The sequence below is a fragment of the Felis catus genome, chromosome A2, assembly GCF_018350175.1.
Source record: "Felis catus isolate Fca126 chromosome A2, F.catus_Fca126_mat1.0, whole genome shotgun sequence".
Lineage (NCBI taxonomy): Eukaryota > Metazoa > Chordata > Mammalia > Carnivora > Felidae > Felis > Felis catus.
The window spans coordinates 70,446,576-70,467,666 of NC_058369.1; the positions used below are offsets into that span (position 1 = coordinate 70,446,576).

The following is a 21,091-nucleotide window of genomic DNA, read 5'->3' on the forward strand; positions in this document are numbered from 1 at the left end:
TAAAAAAATAAAACATCTTTGCATTTCTGGGATAAATACTAATTGATCTCAGTTTAGTTTTGTAATGCAGTCTTGGATTCAGTCAACTATTTAATTGAAAATGTGTATGCCTGAGAAACTGAATAGAAGACCATGGGGCAGGGGAAAGAAATAAACAGAAAGGGAGGGAGCCAAACCATAAGAGACTCTTAAAAACTGGGAAGAAATTGAGGGTTGATGGGGGGTGGGACGGTGGAGAGGGTGGGTGATGGGTACTCAGGACGGTACCTGTTGGGATGAGCACTGGGTGTTGTATGGAAACCAATTTGACAATAAATGTCACATGAAAAAAAAATGCCTGGTTGAATTCCCCTGGGAAGCCATCTGGTCCTGGACTCTTATCTGTTGGGAGATATTTTTTGACTGATTAAATTTCTTCGCTGGGTATGGGTCTGTTCATGTTTTCTGTTTCTTCCTGTTTGAGTTTTGAAAGTGTGTGGGTGCTTAGGAATTTGTCCGTTTCTTCCAGGTTGTCCAGTTTGTTGCCATATAATGTTTCATAGGTTTCCCTGATAAATTGCTTGTATTTATGAGGGATCGGTTGTAATAATGCCATTTTCATTCATTATTTTATTTATTTGGGTCATCTCCCTTTTCTTTTTCAGAAGCCTGGCTGGAAGTTTATCAATTTTGTTTATTTTTTTTCAAAAAAAAGAAAAAAAAAACAAGAAAATAACTCTTGGTTTCATTGATCTGCTCTACAGTTGTGTTTTTTTTTTTCCTATTGTTTCTATCTGCTCTGATCTTTATTATTTCTCTTCTTCTGCTGGGTTTGGTGTGCCTTTGCTGTTCTGCTTCTATTTCCTTTAGGTGTGCTGTTAGAGTTTGTATTTGGGATTTTCCTTGTTTCTTGAGATAGGCCTGGACTGCAATGTGTTTTCCTCTCAGGACTGCCTTCGCTGCATCCCATAGAGTTTGGATTGTTGTATTTTCATCTTCATTTGTTTCCATATATTTTTAAATTTCTTCTCTAATTGCCTGGTTAACCCATTCATTCTTTAGTAGGGTGTTCTTTCACCTCCATGCTTTTGAAGGTTTTCCAGACTTTTTCCTGTGGTTGATTTCAAGTTTCACAGCATTGTGGTCTGAAAGTGTGCATGGTATGATCTCAGTTCTTTTATACTTATGAAGGGCTGTTTTGTGACCCAGTGTGTGATCTATGTTGGAGAATGTTCCATGTGCAGTCGAGAAGAAAGTATATTCTGTTGCTTTGGGATGCAGAGTTCTAAATAGATCTGTCAAGTCCATCTGATCCAATGTATCATTCAGGGCCCTTGTTTCTTTAATGATCTGTGTCTAGATGATCTATCCAATGTTGTCAGTGGAGTATGAAAGCCCCTGCAATGACCACATTCTGATCAATAGACATAGACATTTTTAATTGTTAGAACGTCCTGATGGATAGACCCTGTAATTATTATATAATGTCCTTCCTCATCTCTTGTTACAGCCTTTAATGTAAAGACTAGTTGGTCTGATAAAAGTACGGCTACTCCAGCTTTCTTTTGACTTCCAGTAGCATGATAGATAGTTCTCCATCCCCTCACGTTCAATCTGAAGGTGTCCTTAGGTCTAAAGTGAGTCTCTTGTAGACAGCAAATAGATGGGTCTTGTTTTTTTTTTTTTTTTATCCATTCTGATACCCTATGTCTTTTGGTGGGAGCATTTAGTCCATTTACATTCAGTGTTATTGCTGAAAGATATGGGTTTAGAGTCATTGTGACATCTGTTGTTTTCATGCTTGTAGTGGTGTCTCTGGTACTTTGTGGTCCTTGCAACATTTCCCTCACAGAATCCCCCTTAGGATCTCTCGTAGGGATGGTTTAGTGGTGACGAATTTTTCAGTTTTTGTATGTTTGCGAAGACCTTTATCTCTCCTTCTATTCTGAATGACAGGCTTGCTGGATAAAGGATTCTCGGCTGCATATTTTTCCTGTTCATCACATTGAAGACTTTCTGCCATTCCTTTCTGGACTGCCAAGTTTCAATAGATAGGTCTGCTACTACCCTTCTGTGTCGACCTTTGTATGTTAGGGCCCATTTATCCCTAGCTGCTTGCAGGATTCTCTTTATCCTTCTTTTTCCACTTTCACTATGATATGTCGTGCAGAAGATCGATTCAAGTTATGTCTGAAGGGAGTTCTATGTACCTCCTGGATTTCAATGCATGTTTCTTTCCCCAGATTGGAGAAGTTCTCAGCTATTATTTGTTCAAGTACACCCTCAGCCCCTTTTTCTCTTGACTCTTCTGGAATTTCTATGATATGGACATTTTATCAAGAACAAAGATTAGGTGAAGGCCCCTTCTTGAAATATCTTCATTGTCTGGCATGGGGACCCTTTGAGCTTTGACACAAGAGCAGAAGCCAGAACAGAAATGTCTGGACCAGAGCGAATACCTTGAAAATCTTTCATTTTCCTGGACAGGCCATGGTGATATTGGTCTAATGTGCATATTATAAAAATACCCAAATGTAACGGTCAATATTCCATTTATGCTAATCTATTAGGCAATAAAGTGTAACGTTGTTAAAGGTTTTCTACAGGTGATGTTTATTTAGTAAAAGGAAGATGTAAATAATGAGGACAGGCACGAAGGTGGCTCAAACAGTCGAGTGTCTGAGTGGAATACGACTCAGGTCATGATCTCATGGTTCTTGAGATCAAGTCCCAAGTCAGGCTCTGCAATGAAAGCGTGAAGCCCTGGTCAGGATTCTCCTTCTCCCTCTTTCCAAAGAAATAAAGAGGAAACAACAAATACAGACGGAGAAAAAATATACATTCTTTGAAACTAATAGCCCCTAAGACATGGTGTCATCTTCACAGTCCTTTGGCTTTGAGTGCAGCAGGTGTCTGTGTTTGTGTCTACGAGTGGTGTGCAGGTTGGGCATCCATCCAGGACTATGGTCTTGTATTACGGAATGTGCCCACAGTGGACAGGCACAGTCCTGTCCCCTTCTGCATTCTCAGGGGCCACACATCATCCTTTACTCTGCGTCTCCAGAAGCTGAATGACTGGGCCAATTCCAGTATTTCGACTCTCATCATTGTACACAAGGGCACATGTGTACCGGAACTCTCTCTTTCTGTAGGCGTGTACACCTAGCACAATTTTGGGGACATAATTTCTGGCATTTTTCGGGGGCTGCCTCCAGTTTCCAACATCTACAGACTCTTTACTCGGTTGCGTTCATATGTGAAAATCAGGGACCCCCGGGACTGACTGGATACCTGAAGAATAGGAGGACAAGCCAGCACTGAGGCCATCAGGGTACCTAGGAGTGACCCATGGGCCCGGGAAGAAACCACACCCCCTCGTTCTGACCTCCTGCACAGCATCCCTCCCCATGCCCTAGAACACACTCATCCAGGCCCCATCCCATGACAAACCCCAGTGGCCTGTGTGCCTCCTGGTCCATAGCTCTGCTTCTCAGAAGAGCAGCCAGTCCCTGCTTTCAGGTCAGTGGAGGATGCAGGCTGGGCCACTGCTGTCTGCCTCCTGGCCCTCCTCCCAGGCTGGGTCGCTTACACTCAGGAAAGTACCTTAAGTGCAGCTCAGGTCAATGAGTTAAAGACCATGACCTGAATGGGTTCATCCTGAGGATTCAGTGGCAAAAGCAAGAATCACTTGCACCTCGGCAAGCAAGAGAGTCCTTTACAAAGCACATCAAGAGCTCAGGGAGACTGTAGGATGGAGACTCAGTCAGGCTTTGATACCGAGTCAAGCCCCTCCACCCTTCAGGCTCCTCCAGCAGTGGTGCCCGGCACCTGCCAGCCTCATCTTTGGGGAGCAGTGTCCCTGTCATGAGCAGCCACACAGCACCCACGGGTGACCACAAGACACACAGGAATACTGCAGGGCTCCCTGATCTCCCAGCAAAGAAAGTGCCATTCCAACTGACACATCCTCAGACGATTCCAGGCAGATCAGACACAACTCTGTAAAATCCAATGCTTTTGATGTACCTTTCAGGAAGTCTATGAAAAATGTAGGTCTCTTCCCAACTGCAGTATTCTGAGATGAATTCACTGAGCGGTAGAGTCAGGCACTGGGTTCCAGGACAGAAAAGAGAGACAAGGTGGCCAGCTCCCAAGATGCACAGGACGTGTTGTGGCAATGTGTTGGGAACCATATATTTATGTTACAGCTCCCTGGGTCTGGTTGAAAGAAAACATATATCCAAACAAACCTTCTTTATGGACTTGTTGGATTATATCAACCACAAAACATTTCAGAAAATTTGCACCCTCTCACTCCATATACCTGCTTACTCTCATCTACTTTCGATCACATCATCCTATATTCCCAGATACTTTTTCACTTACTGGGAGTGCATGATATGCTCTAGAGAGACCGCAGTGACTCTACAACATTACCAGTAGACCTAATAAATGATTTCAGTCATGTTAAGATATGTATGTCGTTTTCCATAATGTGCTTCATTTCTGTACATGAATCACAAACTATCAGAGCGAGAAATTAAGAAAATAATTTAAAATCACTCCAAGAGAAGAAAATCCTTGACAATAAATCACTCTACAGGCACCTGGGTGTCACAGTCAGTGAAGCATCTGACTTTGGCTCAGGTCGTGACCTCATGATTTGTGTTCTGAGACTTCTGATGGGCTCTGTGCTGACAGCTCAGAGTCTGGAGCCTGCTTCAGATTCTGTGTCTCCCTTTCTCTCAGCTCTTCCTCACTCCTACACGTGCTCTCTCTCTCTCTTTCTGTGTGTGTATGTGTGTGTGTTTCCAAGTATCTCTCTGTGTCAAGAATAAATAAACATAAAAATATTAAAAAAGAAAAGAATGAATTTAACCAAGAAGATGAAAGACCTCTTTACTGAAAACCAGAAATCAGTGGAGAAAGAATTTGAACAGACAGAAATAAGCAGAAAGACATTCTATGCTAGTGGATCCTAAGAATTAAGATTCTCAAATTGTCCACACTACTTAGAGCCATCTACACATCCCCTAGGTGCAATCCTTTCAAACTTGAAGCACGTTCCCAAAAACAGAATAATCCTTCAAGGTGGACAGAACCACAAAAGGCTCTGAATACCAAAGTCATTGTGAGAAGGAAGAAAACAGCTGGAAGCACCATACTTTCTGATTTGAAACTAGATATCAAAGCTACAATAACCCAAGCAGTACAGTATTGGGGTAAAAGCAGACACACAGGTCACTGGACCAGAACTGAAGGCCCAGGGAGAAACCCACACATATGTAACCAATTAATTCACAACAAAAGAACCAAGAATATAACCTGAGGCAAAGGCAGTCTCCTCAATAGGTGGTGTCCAGAAACACCGGGCAAGAAAAACAATAGGCGCAGAAAAACAAAGTGACACCTATTTAGCATCACAGACAGAAACGAAGTTAAAATGTATTACAGACTTGAGATCTGAAACCAGAAAGTCCTGGATAAGACCTTGGGCAGGAGGTGTGGGAAATCGCACAACGATGTCCTGAGTTGGGAGATTATAGGGAACGCTTTGCAGAGCAGATCACTGCTCTCTGGCCTTCCTGCAAACAGTTGCAGCAGCTCACTTACCTAGTTGGTGTGTATCTGGGGGGCAGGCGAGACTTGGCCGATCTAGTGCCATGTGTATCTAGGGGTTGGGTTCTGCATGTTCTCACCAAGTCCATGGACCGTGTTGTCGCGTGGAATATTTTATCCTGCCTCGATGTGGTTCGCACCATGTCTTCAATACGTTCTTTCTAGCATGTGGCCCGCTGACGTGTTGCACATCGTTTGTAGGCTTAATGACTACGGGAGCCTGAGAGCAGCTCGCGGAGACGTCCCTTAAACTCCCTCACACCTCTCTTGACTTGCGTGGAGTCTGAAGCAATCCTTTCTGCTGTCCTTGGCTTTGCTGGACAAAGCCAAATGCCAAACCCACGACAATGTTTGGATCTCAGTCTGACTTGAGTTTTGGGATTTGACACCAGAAGCCAAAGCTACAAAGGAAGACTAAACAGGTGGGACTACATGAAACTACAAAAAAAGTTCTGCACAGCAACAATATCTTTCACAGAATGGGAAGGCAACATAGTGAATGGGAGAAAATACTTGCAAACTACATATATGGTCAAGGGGTAAAACACAAAAGATATCAAGATCTACTACAGCGCAACAATGCAAAAGCAAAGAGCAATGATGGAACTGGCAGAGTCCTGAAGGGGCATTCTTCCAATGAAGACATACAGATGGCCACCACATACATGAAGAGAAGTTCCATGTCACTCCACATTAGGGAAATGAAAGTCCAAAGCCAAAGAGATATCACCTGAAACCTGTCTGAACGGTCTTATCAAAAAGACAAGAAAACACAAGCGTCGGGTACAATATGGAAGAAAGCGAATCATTGTGCCCTGTTGGTGGCATTGGAACTTGGTGCAGAGGCAGTTGCAAACAATATAAAGTTTCCTCACACAATTCAGAAGAGAACATCCATATCATCCAGCAACGTCCCTCAATTACCCCCCTAGGTACTACTCGGAACACATGAAATCACTAACTCCTAAAAATACCTTCACACCTGTTATTATGCCACAGTGTTTTATAATAGCCTGGGGGGCATTATGCCAAGTGAAAGAACTCACACAGAGAAAAACACATACAGAATGCTCGCACGTATATGGGGAATCTGAAACAAAAACTAAGAAAACAAAAAACAAAAATCCTCAAAACAGAATGAAACAAGCCCATCAATAAATACATAATGATGATTGCAAAGGTGGGGGGGGGGAGCATAAAGGAGGGAAATAGGTTAACGGTCAAGAGACATCACTGAATAAAAAAAGACGTTGCCAACAGGGAAAGACAGAGTAAAGGTGACTCAATATCTCAAATTCTAGCTTCCTGTATTTCAGAGACCTTAGTTCAGTCCATTCCATTCACGAGACCTACGTGAATAGTAACGAATTATCAGGACTTGGCAATTTTTGCAACATGAGTACTTTACTTAAGATTTCGTATCCAAAAGGACAGAGTGCTTACATTACAAGGTAACTTAGATTTTCCATTATTTTTATGGTTTATGATGTCACAAAAAACTCCTTAGATCTAAGTGGACACTTTCATTACTCTAAACATATGTACATAGCACTAAAACAGTACAATAAAGGTAAGGTGCATTGTCCATCGCACAAAAGTGATTGTTTTTCTCCTTGTTGTAGGGAGCGTTTGGTGACCAAAAGGTTTCAGGTATCGAGTTCCTTATCAAATTCCATGCGATGGGTTATGCACAATATAGTAATCATGGTCATCAAGAAAATAATGATATTCAAGAGAATCATAATCTCCTGAAATGCTGACAGAGACAACTCACCTCCCGAGGACAAAACCGATGCCTAGGAGCCTCAGCTGCTCAAAGTGGCCTACACCACACCATCTTACTGAAAACATGAAGCAGCAGTCAGCTTGATATGTAAGTTTGGGAAAGCCTCAGTTCTTAGACTTTTGCTTTCGGTGAGGTCACGGTGCTGCCTGCAGCGTGTTTTCATCTGTTGTAACAGCATTGGGACACACTATTGAAGAGAATTTCCTATGCAACAAAACTGTGTCTCTGGAAAGGACTGGGACACTGTCGCGGTCCGGACAAATACAGGACACGGCATCGCAGACACTTACACAGATGCACAACCACAAACGCCAACAACCTAACAGAAGTGGAACCCATGCAATGAAAGAGCGTTTGCTCAAGACCTCATTTCCAAAGGAGGCTGAGAGACCAGCACCGTCTGCTCAGGTACACATGCACTGGCTTCTAGGGACCCGGTGGACTCTGAGTCACTTCTCCCTCATGCTGCCTGGTGAATCCTGGAGGAGATGTGATTCCTAAAGTCTGAAACTCTTGAAACACAGAACGAATGCAACACAGGAGGCGCTCCACGGAAAACGGGAAGCACCACGCCCCACGGATAGGAACAACAAAACCCACCAGTCTGCCTTGGACAAGGAGCTTTTCCATCCACCTTCCACGCCAGAGTGCGAAGAAGACGTTCCTACCCAACATGTCCCAAAAAGATGACTTTGGACTCCATCCACAACACCCAGTTCTCTTCAGCAAACACGTCCATGTAGGAAAGAGTCTGCACCACCCTCTAAACACAGAAGCGCCACTTATTCCTGGCTCACTGGCTGTGAGTTCATTGATTGAATGCAAATTGCCTTCAGAAATGAAGAGCTCAACAGGGAGTTGCACTTGCCCTAATCCAGACTCCTACCCCCTAGTCCCATTGACTCCCACGATGATAGAGGACCCCCTTTCGCCACAAGCGGGGTGAGATCTCCCCCTCCCCATCAGAGGGTGCAACTCTGCCACCAGGGGCGGGGTGGGGCTGGGCAGGGCAGGAGAGCAGGTGTGGAGGGGGGAGGCAGGAGGCCTGTGTTCACCTGCTGCTTCCACTCTCAATCCCTTCAACACCGTCCCCTGCTGGCCTCCAGCAACTCAGGCCCACCACCCTGACTCTCCCTGGAATGTTTCTCTGGAATCTCAGGTCCCTTGTGCTTCATTTTCACAGGCAGGAATGTTTCCTCCTGCTCATGGATGCGACTTCCCTGGCCCTGCCTTGATATTTTCCCACAACCGCAGGTCCACGCTTTCCTTCCATCGTTTGTTCGTTCTTTCGTTCGTTCCTTCCCACCTCCACCCTCCAACCACCAAGCCAGTCAGACCTCCATGGGCACTCAGGTTGCCCCCCACCCGACCTGAGCCACGCCCCACCGCCGGAGCCTAACCCCCTAATGGATCTGGGCCCTCCTCCTCCAGGGAACCCGGGTCCAACCCAGAAAGCTCACTCCTGAGTCCTCCAGACCGCAGCCGCAAAGAAGCCCAAGAAGAACCCGGAGCACCAGTGAGGGGGGGTGGTCATGGAAGGGGAAGACAGAGAGGGGCAGGGTGGAAGGCCACATGGGACCCTGTCACTAGGATCCCTACCTTGGCAGCACCGCGACTGAGGCAGGTCCTGGAGGGAGGCTGTGGGTCTCAGCTGCTCCACCTTTAGGCTTCTCCCAGATGGTCTTTCGGGGGCGCCGGGGGGCATCGCGTCGCGCTCTGCCCCTGCAAGGGCTGGCACTCCAGCAGAGCAACCAAAACCGAGGCGACCCGGGAGCGTGTCGCGCGCCCTGGCCTCTGGTCCAGGAGCAGCAGGAGCAGCAGGGCCACCACCCTCCTAGGCTGGAGGCTCATGGCTCCCAGTCTTAATCGCGTGGGGGGCGCGAGCACTACCGTTAGCGCTAGGGCTCCCCTAGGGCAACCGCCAAGGTTACCGGGTCACAGGCGACAGGCAGCAGCATGTCCCCGGTCGGGGGAGGGGGGGTGCGGGGCGTCAGGCCCTGACTGGCCCAGACACTTGGGGGCCGGGGGCGGCAGACGGGCTGGGAGCCAGGACACAGAACACCACTACAGCCTCACCTGTGCGCCTCAACGGGCTCCGCCCATGGCCCAAGCGCATGCGCACATTTGTGTGTGCCCTCCCGCACACCTGCTTGGTCCCGCAACCAGGCCGCCCCATCCCCCCATCCCCCCACCCCCGCCCCCCTCAGGGGGCACAGCTCCTGGCTGAAAGGGTCTGCACCACTGCACCTCGCTGCGCCCACCAGATGCTCTGACCGCCTACCCGCCAGCCTGACACCCAGGAGCCAGGCAGAGGGCTCCAGAGACCAGGTCAGTGGGACAGGGACTGGCAGGTGTCTCCTCCAAAGGTGGACTACTCCCTTTCTCCCCTCAAGAGACCCAGGAGGCTTCTGCAAAGCTGGTTTCCCAGGGAGGTGGCTTAACGTGAACCCAGTGCTCCCTCTTTCATCCTAGGCCTCTGTGTTTGTTCTTCACTCTGCCTCACGTTGCCGCCAACCGTGGACATCTATCTGCAGCTGTGCACCCTCCTCGCTCGTGACCCGTGACCGCAAGGGCGGCCCTAAGGGACAGGGAGACACACTGGAAACTCGAGACTCCTTCCACCTCCCTTCTCCTTGAAAGGCCGGTGCTTTTCAGCTCTGCATGCCCTTCCCATGGCCCTACCTGGACTGCACCACCAGCGGCCCACCCTCAAGTCCACCCTGCCACCGCTGACTGTGGCACGTCCTTCAACTCTGTGGAACCGCCTGTCCACCTCCACTACCTCCCAAACCCCATGTTTTCTTCACAGTGTGCCTCAGATCCCAACTCCTCCGTGCCATTTTTATTTTCTTGGGTTTCAATTGCTTTTCAAAGTTTCTTTCTTTTGGTGAGTGAGTGAGAGAGAGAGAGAGAGAGAGAGAGGCCATCACCCATGCGATTGTGCAACAAGCATCGACTGAACGTGCAAGGTGTACCAGACCCTGCTCTGGACGGCGAAGTGTAAGTGAACACAGATATTTGGAATTCTTTCCATTTAACTGGCTAACTGGGCTGCAGTTTCAATATTCACACTATACTTGCAGTCATGTGGTCATATTATGAGCGTTTTCGTACTTGAAAACAATCCATCGTAGGAGGCACTTCATTGACTTCTCAACCACCAGTCGTTTACTTCCTATTGGCCTAGATCTTAATGGAATTTCTTTAAATGTTTTTGAATGGTTATTTATTTTTGAGACAGAGGGAGACAAAGTGTGAGTGGGGGAGGGGCAGAGAGTGAGGGACACACAGTATCGGAAACAGCCTGTCAGCACAGAGCCTATGCGGGGCTCGAACCCACGAACCGTGAGATCATGTTCTGAGACGAAGGCGGACGCTCAACCCACGGAGCCACCCTGGCGCCCCGATACTCTCATACATCTTAATAGTATATGTCTGTAAGCTCACTAATTGCAATTTTTTACTTGTTGTCTTCCTAATTCTTCTATTTAAAAGTCAATGATCCTTCACTTCTTAAAGATATTCAGGGATAGCGATACAACGTCATATTCATTAATACGTAGAGATCGCACACAAACACACACATAGATGTTTACTCTTCTTATTTCCTTCATACAATGTGTCCCGGAGGAAGAATATTTTCCTTCAGCTCAGGAATTACCTTCGTATGTTTTCTGGTGCATATCTAGGGATGCATTTTCTATGGTTTGTGGGACATAGGTTCTCACAGACCACTACTTAAAAATCCTTGCCTTTAAAGCAAGGAATGAGTGAAAAGGTGGATATTTTAGGCACTCTAGACCAGGCTGATAACATGCTCCCAGGTGCATTTCCTTGTTCTCTTTCCCCTTTATCGCCCCTTGTGCTGCTGGTTGTGCAAGTACCTGATATCCTCGGGAGGGAGAAGGGACAAAATGGAGGAACTCTGGGGTCCTCAATGACCACATGAAGGACTTTAGTCTCCAATCTAAACACACACCCAGCTCTGTCATGTGAGGAAATCTATGGGGAAATGCTTTTTGAAATGTGGCGCGTTCTCTGCTAATTCAGCATAACCTAATACACGTACGAAATGTTAACCCGCAAGATCACTTAGAGATCAGTCTAGTTCCATGAAAATTGGCTGTTTCAGTCAGTAGGGCATGAGACTCTTGATCTTGGAGTGTGATTTCACACCCCAAATTACGACTAGAGTGGACTCAACAGATATACGAGAAAATAAGTATTGGAAAATGACCCAGGTAAATTAGGCTACAATGACTGAGCTGCTAATTGGTGGGTGGGATCCCTTTACCTCCTCAGTCAGTCCCCGGGAATGAGCATCTGAGCATTCACATAGTGCCAGTGCTGGTAAGGCAGCCACATCTTCCCTCTAGGAGTTCAAGGACTAGCCAGGAAGATGGAAAGAACATGAAACATAAATGGGAATGACAAGAGCAAGGACTGCATAGAAAAATTCAAGGTGCGACAACTGGGTCCTGAGCTCCACCAGGGGAGGGTCTGACAAGGCTGTGCTGAGGAAACGTTACTATTTCCTGCCGCAATGCAAGAACGAGTCAGCCCTGCACTAGTCCGAGGGTATGGACCCTGTCAGAAGGCACAGTGTGGCGGACACTCGGAGGCAGGGGGTGGTTGTTTCAGAGGGGACGTGTGAAAGGAGACCAGGGAGACTGGAAAGAGCTACGGAGGACAGCAGAGAGGGAGGGTGAGGAGGGCCAGGGCCTGGGGCAGGAGGACGTTGTCACTACTCTGCTCTAGTGCCGTGGGACAATATTCCCCCACCCTTAGTGGCTTCCCCATAAACTTCCCCCCTCACAGGCCCAGGGGACCAGGAATTCAGCAGGGCTCAGCTGAGGGCTCCTGCCAGAGCCTCTCAGGAGGTTGGGGCTGCTGCCATCACTCAGACAGAACCTGCTTCACTAACCCCTGAGCCCACTTCAGGGTGGTGGCAGGATTCAGTCAACATCGAGTGCCATAGTTCTTCCCAGTCTGTTGTTGTCTCTCAGGGCTAGGCTGTGTGTACCTGTCCATGTCACGACTCGACATGAGGGTTGGTCCCTACTGTGAGGAGCTGAGAGACAACACAGAGAGTGACAGTGAGCATGTGGCCGTGACATGCACATTTTATCACCTAAACTTGTTTGGTCTGGGGTCATGGTGCCATCTTCTTTGCAACAGAAATCAAACACTACGTCCATACCACACTCCAGGAAGCAAATCCCACAAGGATGTGTTGAGAGGATGTGGGCATCCCAGGGAGCCACTGAGGGGAAGAGAAAGTGAAGACCCTGCCAGGGTCAGTGCCTTGGCCAGAATCACAGACGGGTAGAAAGTCAGAACCAGGCATGACCCCAACTTCATGTCCTCAAAATGGGGTCCTGGACTTGACCCCAGGATTTCGCGGGGGGCTCTGGAAAAAGGTGTGTTACTGTCACTGGGTGCAGACATGGAGGTGGCGTGGGGGTGGGGCTGAAGAGGAGCGTCACAGAAGACATCCCAGCACGTTCTTCCCTGAGGAGGACCCCCAGACCAGGGCAACCCACTGAGTGCCACCCTGTCCCCATTGTATGTACCCAGTAGAAAGGCAGGGAATGGCTCGTGGCACACTACTGACAAAGTCTACATAAAAGAGAGTTCTGTCCTGCTAGGCCCCAACTCCAATCCCTTCTGTAGGCATTGCTGTAGAAAGTAGAGAACCTAAGCTCCTAGGAAATGTTTGGCCATCCTTCCCTAGGTGGGATGTGACCTTCTGGGACCCCAGAAAACAAGCACTGGTAAACACACACACACACACACACTCACGCACGTACGCACACCTGGAAGGACTGCGGGCTGGGATCAGAGGAGCAGCAGAATCAGAGGAGGTGAGAAGTTGAAGTCAATGTGGTTGGATAAACTTCCAACAGGTGACACCGCTGCTCCAATTTCACAGGTATCATCCCACATATGCCTGAGGACATCCTGAGGACATCCTGAGGACATGCCAGAATGATCTCCATTGGGCGGAAAAGACACGGACCATCCCTGAGAAGCACAGTCGCGAATCTGGGACCAGAAAGAGGTAAGAAAGAAGAGTTCTGTCTCAACCCAGATAGGTCTCACAGCTGGGACCCTGCCTGCCCCAGACCTTCCCAGGGGACTGTGGAGAGGGGTGCATTGGTGGAACTGTGTACCGATGTGACATTTCATGGAGAATGGGGGTGAGCAGTCAGCAAAGAGAGGACTATTTGCAAAGGTGTTATCCCAGAGGGGGACTCAGGAGGTGGATCCTAGGCAGTGACATCACTTTGCTCACAATAGGCCCCAGGAAAGCTTGGAACTCCTGTAACCTGGCACCCATGTTCTAGGAAGGTCCCATACCAGGCTCACTTGCCTCCAGACACAGAGACTTTAGGATGTTCTCTTGTTGTTTTCCCAGGTACCGGGGCTCTGGATGCCAGAAGCCCCAGTGCGCAGGATTACTCAGATGTTGGAGAGGTTTCCTTAACCCACGCTGGCGATGCCTCAGGATGTTTTCCAGCAGGTCACATAAGGTAACACAGAGAAGCCTAGAGCAGGCCAGGTCAGGTCAGGTCACAGCTCGGAGCCTTCCCTGGGCACCCCCATCCCCTCATGTTCAGTTTCGGGGAAAGGGGGACATGGGGGCCGGTCCTCCCCGGGACCGGAGCAGGTTCGATGGCAGTGGACCACCTGGTGGACCCATCATGGCCATGCACATGTCATGCTGGGAAGGAGGGAAAAGGGATCTCTGAGGTGCCTCTAACCTGTAACAGGTTGAATCCAAGGCCCTCAAGCCACCTTGCTTCTCCTCCGTGGGGGAGGTGAGTGCACACTGTGGTGTCATATCTAGAATGAATTCATATGGGTCTGAGGACAAGCGAAAGCAAGCAGACACGGCTTTGAGGACTCCTGCCTGCCTGCCTGCCTGCCCGCAGCCTACTGGGCACTGTCTTGACAGAGCCACATGCCACAGATGGAGGAGAAGCTGAATGAGAGCCCCTGCTCTACTTCCCTGAAGGAAAGGAGGAAGCCCCATGCCATCAGCACGAAGCCGCGCTGGCTCAGGGTGAGTGCAGGTACCAGGGAAACCCAACACCCAGGGCCCAGAAAACACACTGCTGCTCCCCTGGTAGCTCTCACAGACTCCTGGTCCCAGATGAACCTGGAACCCCATCTGCTCCCCAAACATGCCCTCAGGGCCCAGCCCCTGCAACGGCCAGACGCAACGTCACTCTCCACTTATTTGGAGGAAGATCAGAAAGGAGGCGTGAGACCATTTCACGTCCCATTCTGTCTAGAATATATTGGCATTGTTGTACACGTTTCCCCGACGAACGTTCCCAGGTGGCCCGTTTCGCCCGACCATCCTTCCCCACCTTCTCCACGTCTGACACACGTTCATGAGGAGCAGGGAGATATTTTACCCAAAGGACATGGGGCTCATTGCATTATGTCTACTGCTCTGCACTTTGGTGGCCAAGCAACACGCCCCTGGGGCCCCTCCAGTCAGGAGCAAGGGCCTTAACACCTAGACAACATTCTGGAAATGAGACCACTCACCTCACCCATTCAGCCCTTCACAAATGTGGGACTGTGACAGGATTCCCTTCTCTTGCCATGTCACAGTGCTGCACTGAACATCCTACATGTTCTATTATCCTGATCCAACCTTTGCCAGGTAAAGTCCCTGTCTTGGGATCCCCAGAATGGACTGTGCGGTTAGAAATCACAGGGACACTGCTGTTAATGCAGGGAGCTGCTGTCCATACTCATCTAACAATCTGACCTGAGATCCTAATGTGTTCAGTCATTTCCCACCTCAAATTCTCGTGTGAATGCCAAGATCCTTTTCCTACTCTGGGCAACCACGTCTCAGGCTTTCCACAAGTCACTGGCGTCTGGGGGTTTGGTCTGCATTCTGGACTCCAACCCTCCTGTTGGCCATAGTGCTGTGTCTGATTCTATGTCCCTCCTGTGTTCTACCTCAGGGTACAAAGGTCACACGCGGGGATGATAATGAGAACTGTGTGCGGTGGACCATCGATGCAGGCCTGCTGAAGCAGCGAGTGGAACACCTCGTGCCCGCCTTCCTGGGGAGAGACCCCACATATGTCTCCACCTTCTTGGGCACGTACACAACCTTTACTACCACCCAAAAGGTCTTGGAAGTGTTGTTTATGAGGTGAGCACCCTGCCCTTCACAGCCCAGTGTGATTCAGCCCCTGAAAGCTTTGAGTCTAAGGAAAGTCACCAAACGTCCTTAGTCTCCATTTGTTCCTCTGATCGGGGTAGAATAACTCCAGGTCCTCAGTGGGGGCACTGCAGGGAAAGTCACCCTGGCCTGTGGAAAGGTCTGCTGGCAGGGTTGTGTCTCTGCTGGGTCATCTTTGTCCTCTTCCCCATGATCAAGTATCTGCCTCATCCCTCACTGTCGCCAGGTGTTGACTTGGGCTGTTTTCCCATTGGAAAAGGAGATTGGAGGCTCTATCTGTGTGTCTGAGTCCTGGCTCAAACCAGTCAACGATGCCCAGGATGAGCAAGACGCCCAGACCCACAACAATATGTGTGATGGAGCTGACTGGGGCCCTATCATTCTTCAAACACGCACGAAGCCCCACTAGGTGCAGGCACTTCTGTAGGAGCTGACTGGGATCCAATGCGCAGAGCGGACAGTACCCCCCCCCCCCCTCCAGAGCTCCATTCTAGTCAGCAGTCAGTGACTCTGGATAGGACAAGATGTAGCATCCACAGGACAGCTCATATGATGTCCTTCTGGCCTCCTCCAGATACGGATGCTTCCATTCGGAGGCTGAGGAGGATGGCGGACCCCGGGAGCAGGAGAAACTGTGAGTAGGCTGAGCTCAGGCTGGAGGGCCTTCCTTCTCCAAGAGGGCAGTGCTGAGACAGTGCGTGGGAGGGGCTGCAGGACCCAGCATCCCACACGTTTGAGTCCTGGGAGAGGGCAAAGTTCTGAGGGCTTTCTCTTGGAAGCAAGGAAAGGGGTTCTGTCCTGTCTGGTCGACGATGGGCTGTGGGCACAGGGAGGCAGCAGAGGGCGCCAGAGGACCGCGTCAGCCCCTTACAGAGTCCAACCCCATCCATTCCCACTCACAGCCTTGCCTGGACCCCCATCAGGGGACCCAGAATAACGGTTTTGGGGAGCATCACGCTCACCACCTTGGGGAACATCCACGGTGCGTGCTTAGCCAGGGTACAGGAGACACAGTGAGGGCTCAAGGAGCACATATCACCCACACGATGGGAGAACGGTGTCAGCGGGAGGACACCCACATGTGCACTGAGTGCATGAGGCAGCACAGAGGCACAGGTCGTCACGTTGAGGGCATCAGGAGGGTCCCAGCAAGCCCAGGTAAGAGACAGAGTCCTCTTGTCCCGTATTTGCGCAGATTTTTGTGGAGCGCTAGGGTATGCAGTGAAGGCACTGACTCACCCCGACACCACCCCTCCACTCACGCACGGACTTGAATTCGGTGAGAGGTAGGCGGGGGAAGACACCGAGGAGTCTGGCTTGCATCCCCAAGAAGGACAGCGACGACCACATCATTGGTTAAGGGGTTCCCGACAAATAGAATCTTGACGGTCCCTCTTCAGTGACCAGGTAACTCGTAGGCGGGACTGCCAAATCACAGGTGGACAACGTACAGAACCACCCTCTGGACGTCCAGGACCAGGAGGCATAGAGGCCAGGTCCCACAGGCCTGTCCTGAGACATCAGTGGGGGGAACACCCCATGGTGATTGTTCTGGCTACTTTTGTATCCCCAGGGCCATCTCCTCCATCCTGGGCACCTGGCTGGATCACTACCCCGAGGACTTTTTCCAGCCTCCAGATTTCACAAGCTTGAAGTTGCTGCAGGCATATGTAGGAGTCCACATGCCGGGCTCCGAGCTGCAGCGCCGCGCCCGCCTTCTCTACTCATGGCGGAAACACCGTGAGCCCAATGAGCCAGAGTCTCTGGGTGAGGAGGACTCTGGGTGGGAGATGTGGGCATGTGGAGGGGACGGGGTATGCCACAGATAACGTTTCCTGAGACTGCAGGTGGGCCAGGCGTAGGGACTAGTCTCAGATCACCGCTCCATTAGCCTGCCATCTGGGAGATTTCCTCCTGGTGGGTTCTTTGACTCAGATGACAATGTCTGCGGGAGAGGTTTCCTGCCATGGAATGGCAATCACAGTGATGACACTTTCTATTCTTGAAGCCATGGCACCAGCTCCAGAGCCACGTTCAGACGTCCCTCAGGAGCGATCCCCTGCTATCTCTGTGGTGCCCACTGCAGCCTCGCAGCCCAGGCTGCCTGAAGCCACTAGTTCTCCTGGAGCTCAGCGCATACGAGAATCGGAGACCCTCACTGCAGTGTCCCCACCAGGGCAGGAGGTACTCCCAGCTCTGGCTGACAGTCAGGAGCTGGAAGAGCCACCTGCCCCTTTGGTGGCCCCAGAGCATGAGCAGCCCCCAGCCCCAGCCGGCGGGGTCACGGAAGGGCTGGAACAACCACCTCCTGCTGCTGAGCAACCAGCCTCTGCTCCCCAACAGCGGCTCATGTCCGCTGCAGCCCCAAAGGATGAATTCCCTGACCTTTTCATTGCGTTCTTTGTCATTTCTGTAGTTCTTATAGAGGTATTTACTGTCCTTATATATTAGTGTTTTATAAATAAAAGATAAACTAAGTTCCAAACAATTTATTCTGATCCTTTGAAATTACAACTTCAAGTGTCAGTACGTACATTCGCAGGATTTTACACCCGTGACCACTATGTACTCCTAGAACATTTCCATCACAGAGACACGTGGACTACTAATCACCCACGGCTCATTCCCTCACCCCAGTATCTGCAACCAGCGATCTCAGTATCTGGTGCTCTAGCTCCTCTGGGATTTCCATGTGTGTGCAAACACACAACATGGCCTGTTGTGTCTGGCTACATGACAGGAGACTGATTAATAATTGCTTAAATATTCAATGGCACTAATATTTTTTATGACAGAGGAATAGTCCTCAAAGAACAAAGATTAGGTGAAGCCCCCACTTGAAATATCTTCATTATCTGCCATGGGGACCCTCTGAGGTTTGACACAAGAGCAGAAGCCAGAAGAGAAATGTCTGGACCAGAGCGAATACCTTGAAAATCTTTCATTTTCCTCGACTGGCCATGGTGATATTGGTCTAACGTGCATACTATAAAAACACCCAAATGAAACCGTCAATATTCCATTTATGCTAACCTATTAGGCAATAAAGTATAAAGTTCTGAAAGGTTTCCTACAGGTGACATGTATTCAGTAAAATGAAGATTTAATAATGAGGACAGGCACCAAGGTGGCTCAATGGGCAAGTTTCCGAGTCCAATTTGGCTCGGGTCATGATCGCACGGTACTTGAGATCAAGTCCCAAGTCAGGCTCAACAATGACAGGTTGAAGCCCTGGTCAGGATTCTTCTCGCTCTTTCCAAATAAATACATAAATAGGAAACAACAAGTACATACGCAGAAAAAAAATGTATACTCTTTCAGGAAATATTGGCCCAGAAGACACGGTGTCATCTTCACAGTCCTTTGGCTTTGAGTGCAGCAGGTGTCTGTGTTTGTGTTCATGAGTGGTGTGACAGGTTGGGCATCCCTCCAGGACTATGGTCTTGTACTATGGGATGTCCCCACAGTGGACAGGCACAGTCCTGTCCCCTTCTGCATTCTCAAGGGCCACACATCATCCTTTACTCTGCGTCTCCAGAAGCTGAATGACTGGGCCGATTCCAATATTTTGACTCTCATCATTGTACAGAAAGGTACATGTGTACCGAAACTCTCCCTTTCTGTAGGCGTGTACAACTAGCACAACTTTGGGGACATAATTTATACGCATTTTTCGGGCGCTGCCTCCAGGTTCCAATATCTACAGACTCTTTATTCCATTGGGGTCTTATGTGAAAAATAGGGACCCCTGGGACTGAGTGGATCCCTGAAGAATCAGGAGGACAAGCCAGCACTGAGGCCATCAGGGTACCTAGGAGTGACCCATGGGGCAGGAAAGAAACCACACTCCCTCATTCTGACCTCCTGCACAGCATCCCTGCCCCATGCCCTGGAACACACCCATCCAGGCCCCATCCCATGACAAACCCCAACTGCCTGCTCACCTCCTGTTCCATAGCTCTGCTTCTCAGTAGAGCAGCCAGTCCCTGCTTTCAGGCCAGTGGAGGATACAGGCTGGGCCACTGCTGTCTGCTTGCTGGCCCTCCTCCCAGGCTGGGTCGCTTACTCTCAGGAAAGCACCTTAAGTGCAGGTCAGGTCAATGAGTTAAAGACCATGACCTGAATGTGTTCATCCTGACGACTGAGTGGCAACAGCAAGAACCACCTGGACCTCGGCAAGCCAGAGAGTCCTTTACACAGCACATCAGGAACTCAAGGAGACTGCAGGATGGAGACTCAGTCAGGCTTCTGATAGCGAGTCAAGCCCCTCCACCCTTCAGGCTCCTCCAGCAGTGACGCCCGGCACCTGCCAGCCCCATCTTTGGGGAGCAGTGTCCCTGTCATGAGCAGCCACACAGCACCCATGGGTGACCGACCACAAGGCACACAGGAATACTGCAGGGCTCCCTGATCTCCCAGCAAAGAAAGTGCCATTCCAACCGACACATCCTCAGACGATTCCAGGCAGATCAGACACAACTCTGTAAAATCCAATGTTTTTGAGGCGCCTCTCAGGAAGTCTATGAAAAACGTAGGTCTCTTCCCAACTGCAGTATTCTGAGATGAATTCACTGAGTGGTGGAGTCAGGCACTGGGTTCCAGGACAGAAAAGAGAGACAAGGGGCTACCTCCCAAATGCACAGGGCGCATTGTGGGAATGTGTTGGGAAGCATATGTCAATGTCACAGCTCCCTGGTTCTGGTTTAAAGAAAACATATATCCAAACAAACCTTGTTTATGGACTTGTTGGTTTATATCAACCAAAAAACATTTCAGAAAACTTGCATACTCTCACTCCATATATCTTCTTACCCTCATCTTAATTCGATCACATCATCCTATGTTCCCAGGTACTTTTTCACTTATTGGGAGTCCATGATATGCTCTAGAGAGACTGCAGAAACTCCACAACCTTACTGGTAGACCTAATAAATGAATTCAGTCATGTTCAGGTATCTATGTCTTTGTACATAACATCCTTCAATTCTATACATGAATAATAAAGTATCGGAGAGGGAAATTAAGAAAATAACTTAAAATCACTGCAACAGAAGAAAAAACTTAAGAGTAAATTTAGCCTACAAACACCTGGGTGGCACAGTCAGTGAAGCATCTGACTTTGGCTAAGGTCGTGTTCTCATGATGTTGTTTTGAGCCCTGTGTGGGGCTCTGTGCTGACAACTCAGAGTCTGGAGCCGACTTTAGATTCTGTGTCTCCTTTCTCTCAGTTCTTCCCCACTCATATGTGTTCTCTCTCTCTCTCTCTGTCTCTCTCTCTCTCTCTGTTTCTGTGTGTGTGTGTGGTATGTGTGTGTTTCCATGTATCTCTCTCTCTCAAGAAAAAACACAGAAAACTTAAAAAAGAAAAGAATGACTTTAACCATGAAGGAGTGAGACCTCTTTCCTGAAAAGAAGAAATCACTGGAGAAAGAATTTGAAAAGACAGAAATAAGCAGAAAGACATTCTATGCTAGTGGATCCCAAGAATTAGGATT

The 21,091-nt window shown here is 49.1% G+C and overlaps 2 protein-coding genes across 9 annotated transcripts in view; one reads left to right on the top strand and one right to left on the bottom strand.

The window, feature by feature from the left end:
* Positions 1 to 9,104, bottom strand: part of LOC123383819 (biliverdin reductase A-like) — a 47,573-nt gene extending 38,469 nt beyond the window's left edge. Inside the window, exon 1 of the mRNA XM_045052168.1 lies at positions 8,984 to 9,104. Coding sequence (XP_044908103.1) covers positions 8,984 to 9,089 — 106 coding nt within the window. The 5' untranslated portion in view covers positions 9,090 to 9,104. The remainder of the gene's footprint in view (positions 1 to 8,983) is intronic.
* LOC123383818 (ral guanine nucleotide dissociation stimulator-like) overlaps positions 1 to 18,081 on the top strand; it is a 63,000-nt gene extending 44,919 nt beyond the window's left edge. Inside the window, exons 1-8 of one of the 8 annotated variants that reach the window (XM_045052167.1) lie at positions 10,073 to 10,384; positions 11,761 to 13,445; positions 13,803 to 13,917; positions 14,343 to 14,450; positions 15,373 to 15,566; positions 16,171 to 16,230; positions 17,170 to 17,363; positions 17,605 to 18,081. In XM_045052167.1, the coding sequence (XP_044908102.1) occupies positions 13,894 to 13,917; positions 14,343 to 14,450; positions 15,373 to 15,566; positions 16,171 to 16,230; positions 17,170 to 17,363; positions 17,605 to 18,047 (1,023 nt within the window). In that variant the 5' untranslated portion in view covers positions 10,073 to 10,384; positions 11,761 to 13,445; positions 13,803 to 13,893 and the 3' untranslated portion in view covers positions 18,048 to 18,081. Of the gene's footprint in view, positions 1 to 9,589; positions 9,713 to 10,072; positions 10,385 to 11,760; positions 13,918 to 14,342; positions 14,451 to 15,372; positions 15,567 to 16,170; positions 16,231 to 17,169; positions 17,364 to 17,604 lie in introns of those variants that run through there. The other 7 variants (XM_045052166.1, XM_045052165.1, XM_045052160.1 and 4 more) reach the window with 7 other exon arrangements.
* Positions 18,082 to 21,091: the final 3,010 nt, after the last annotated feature.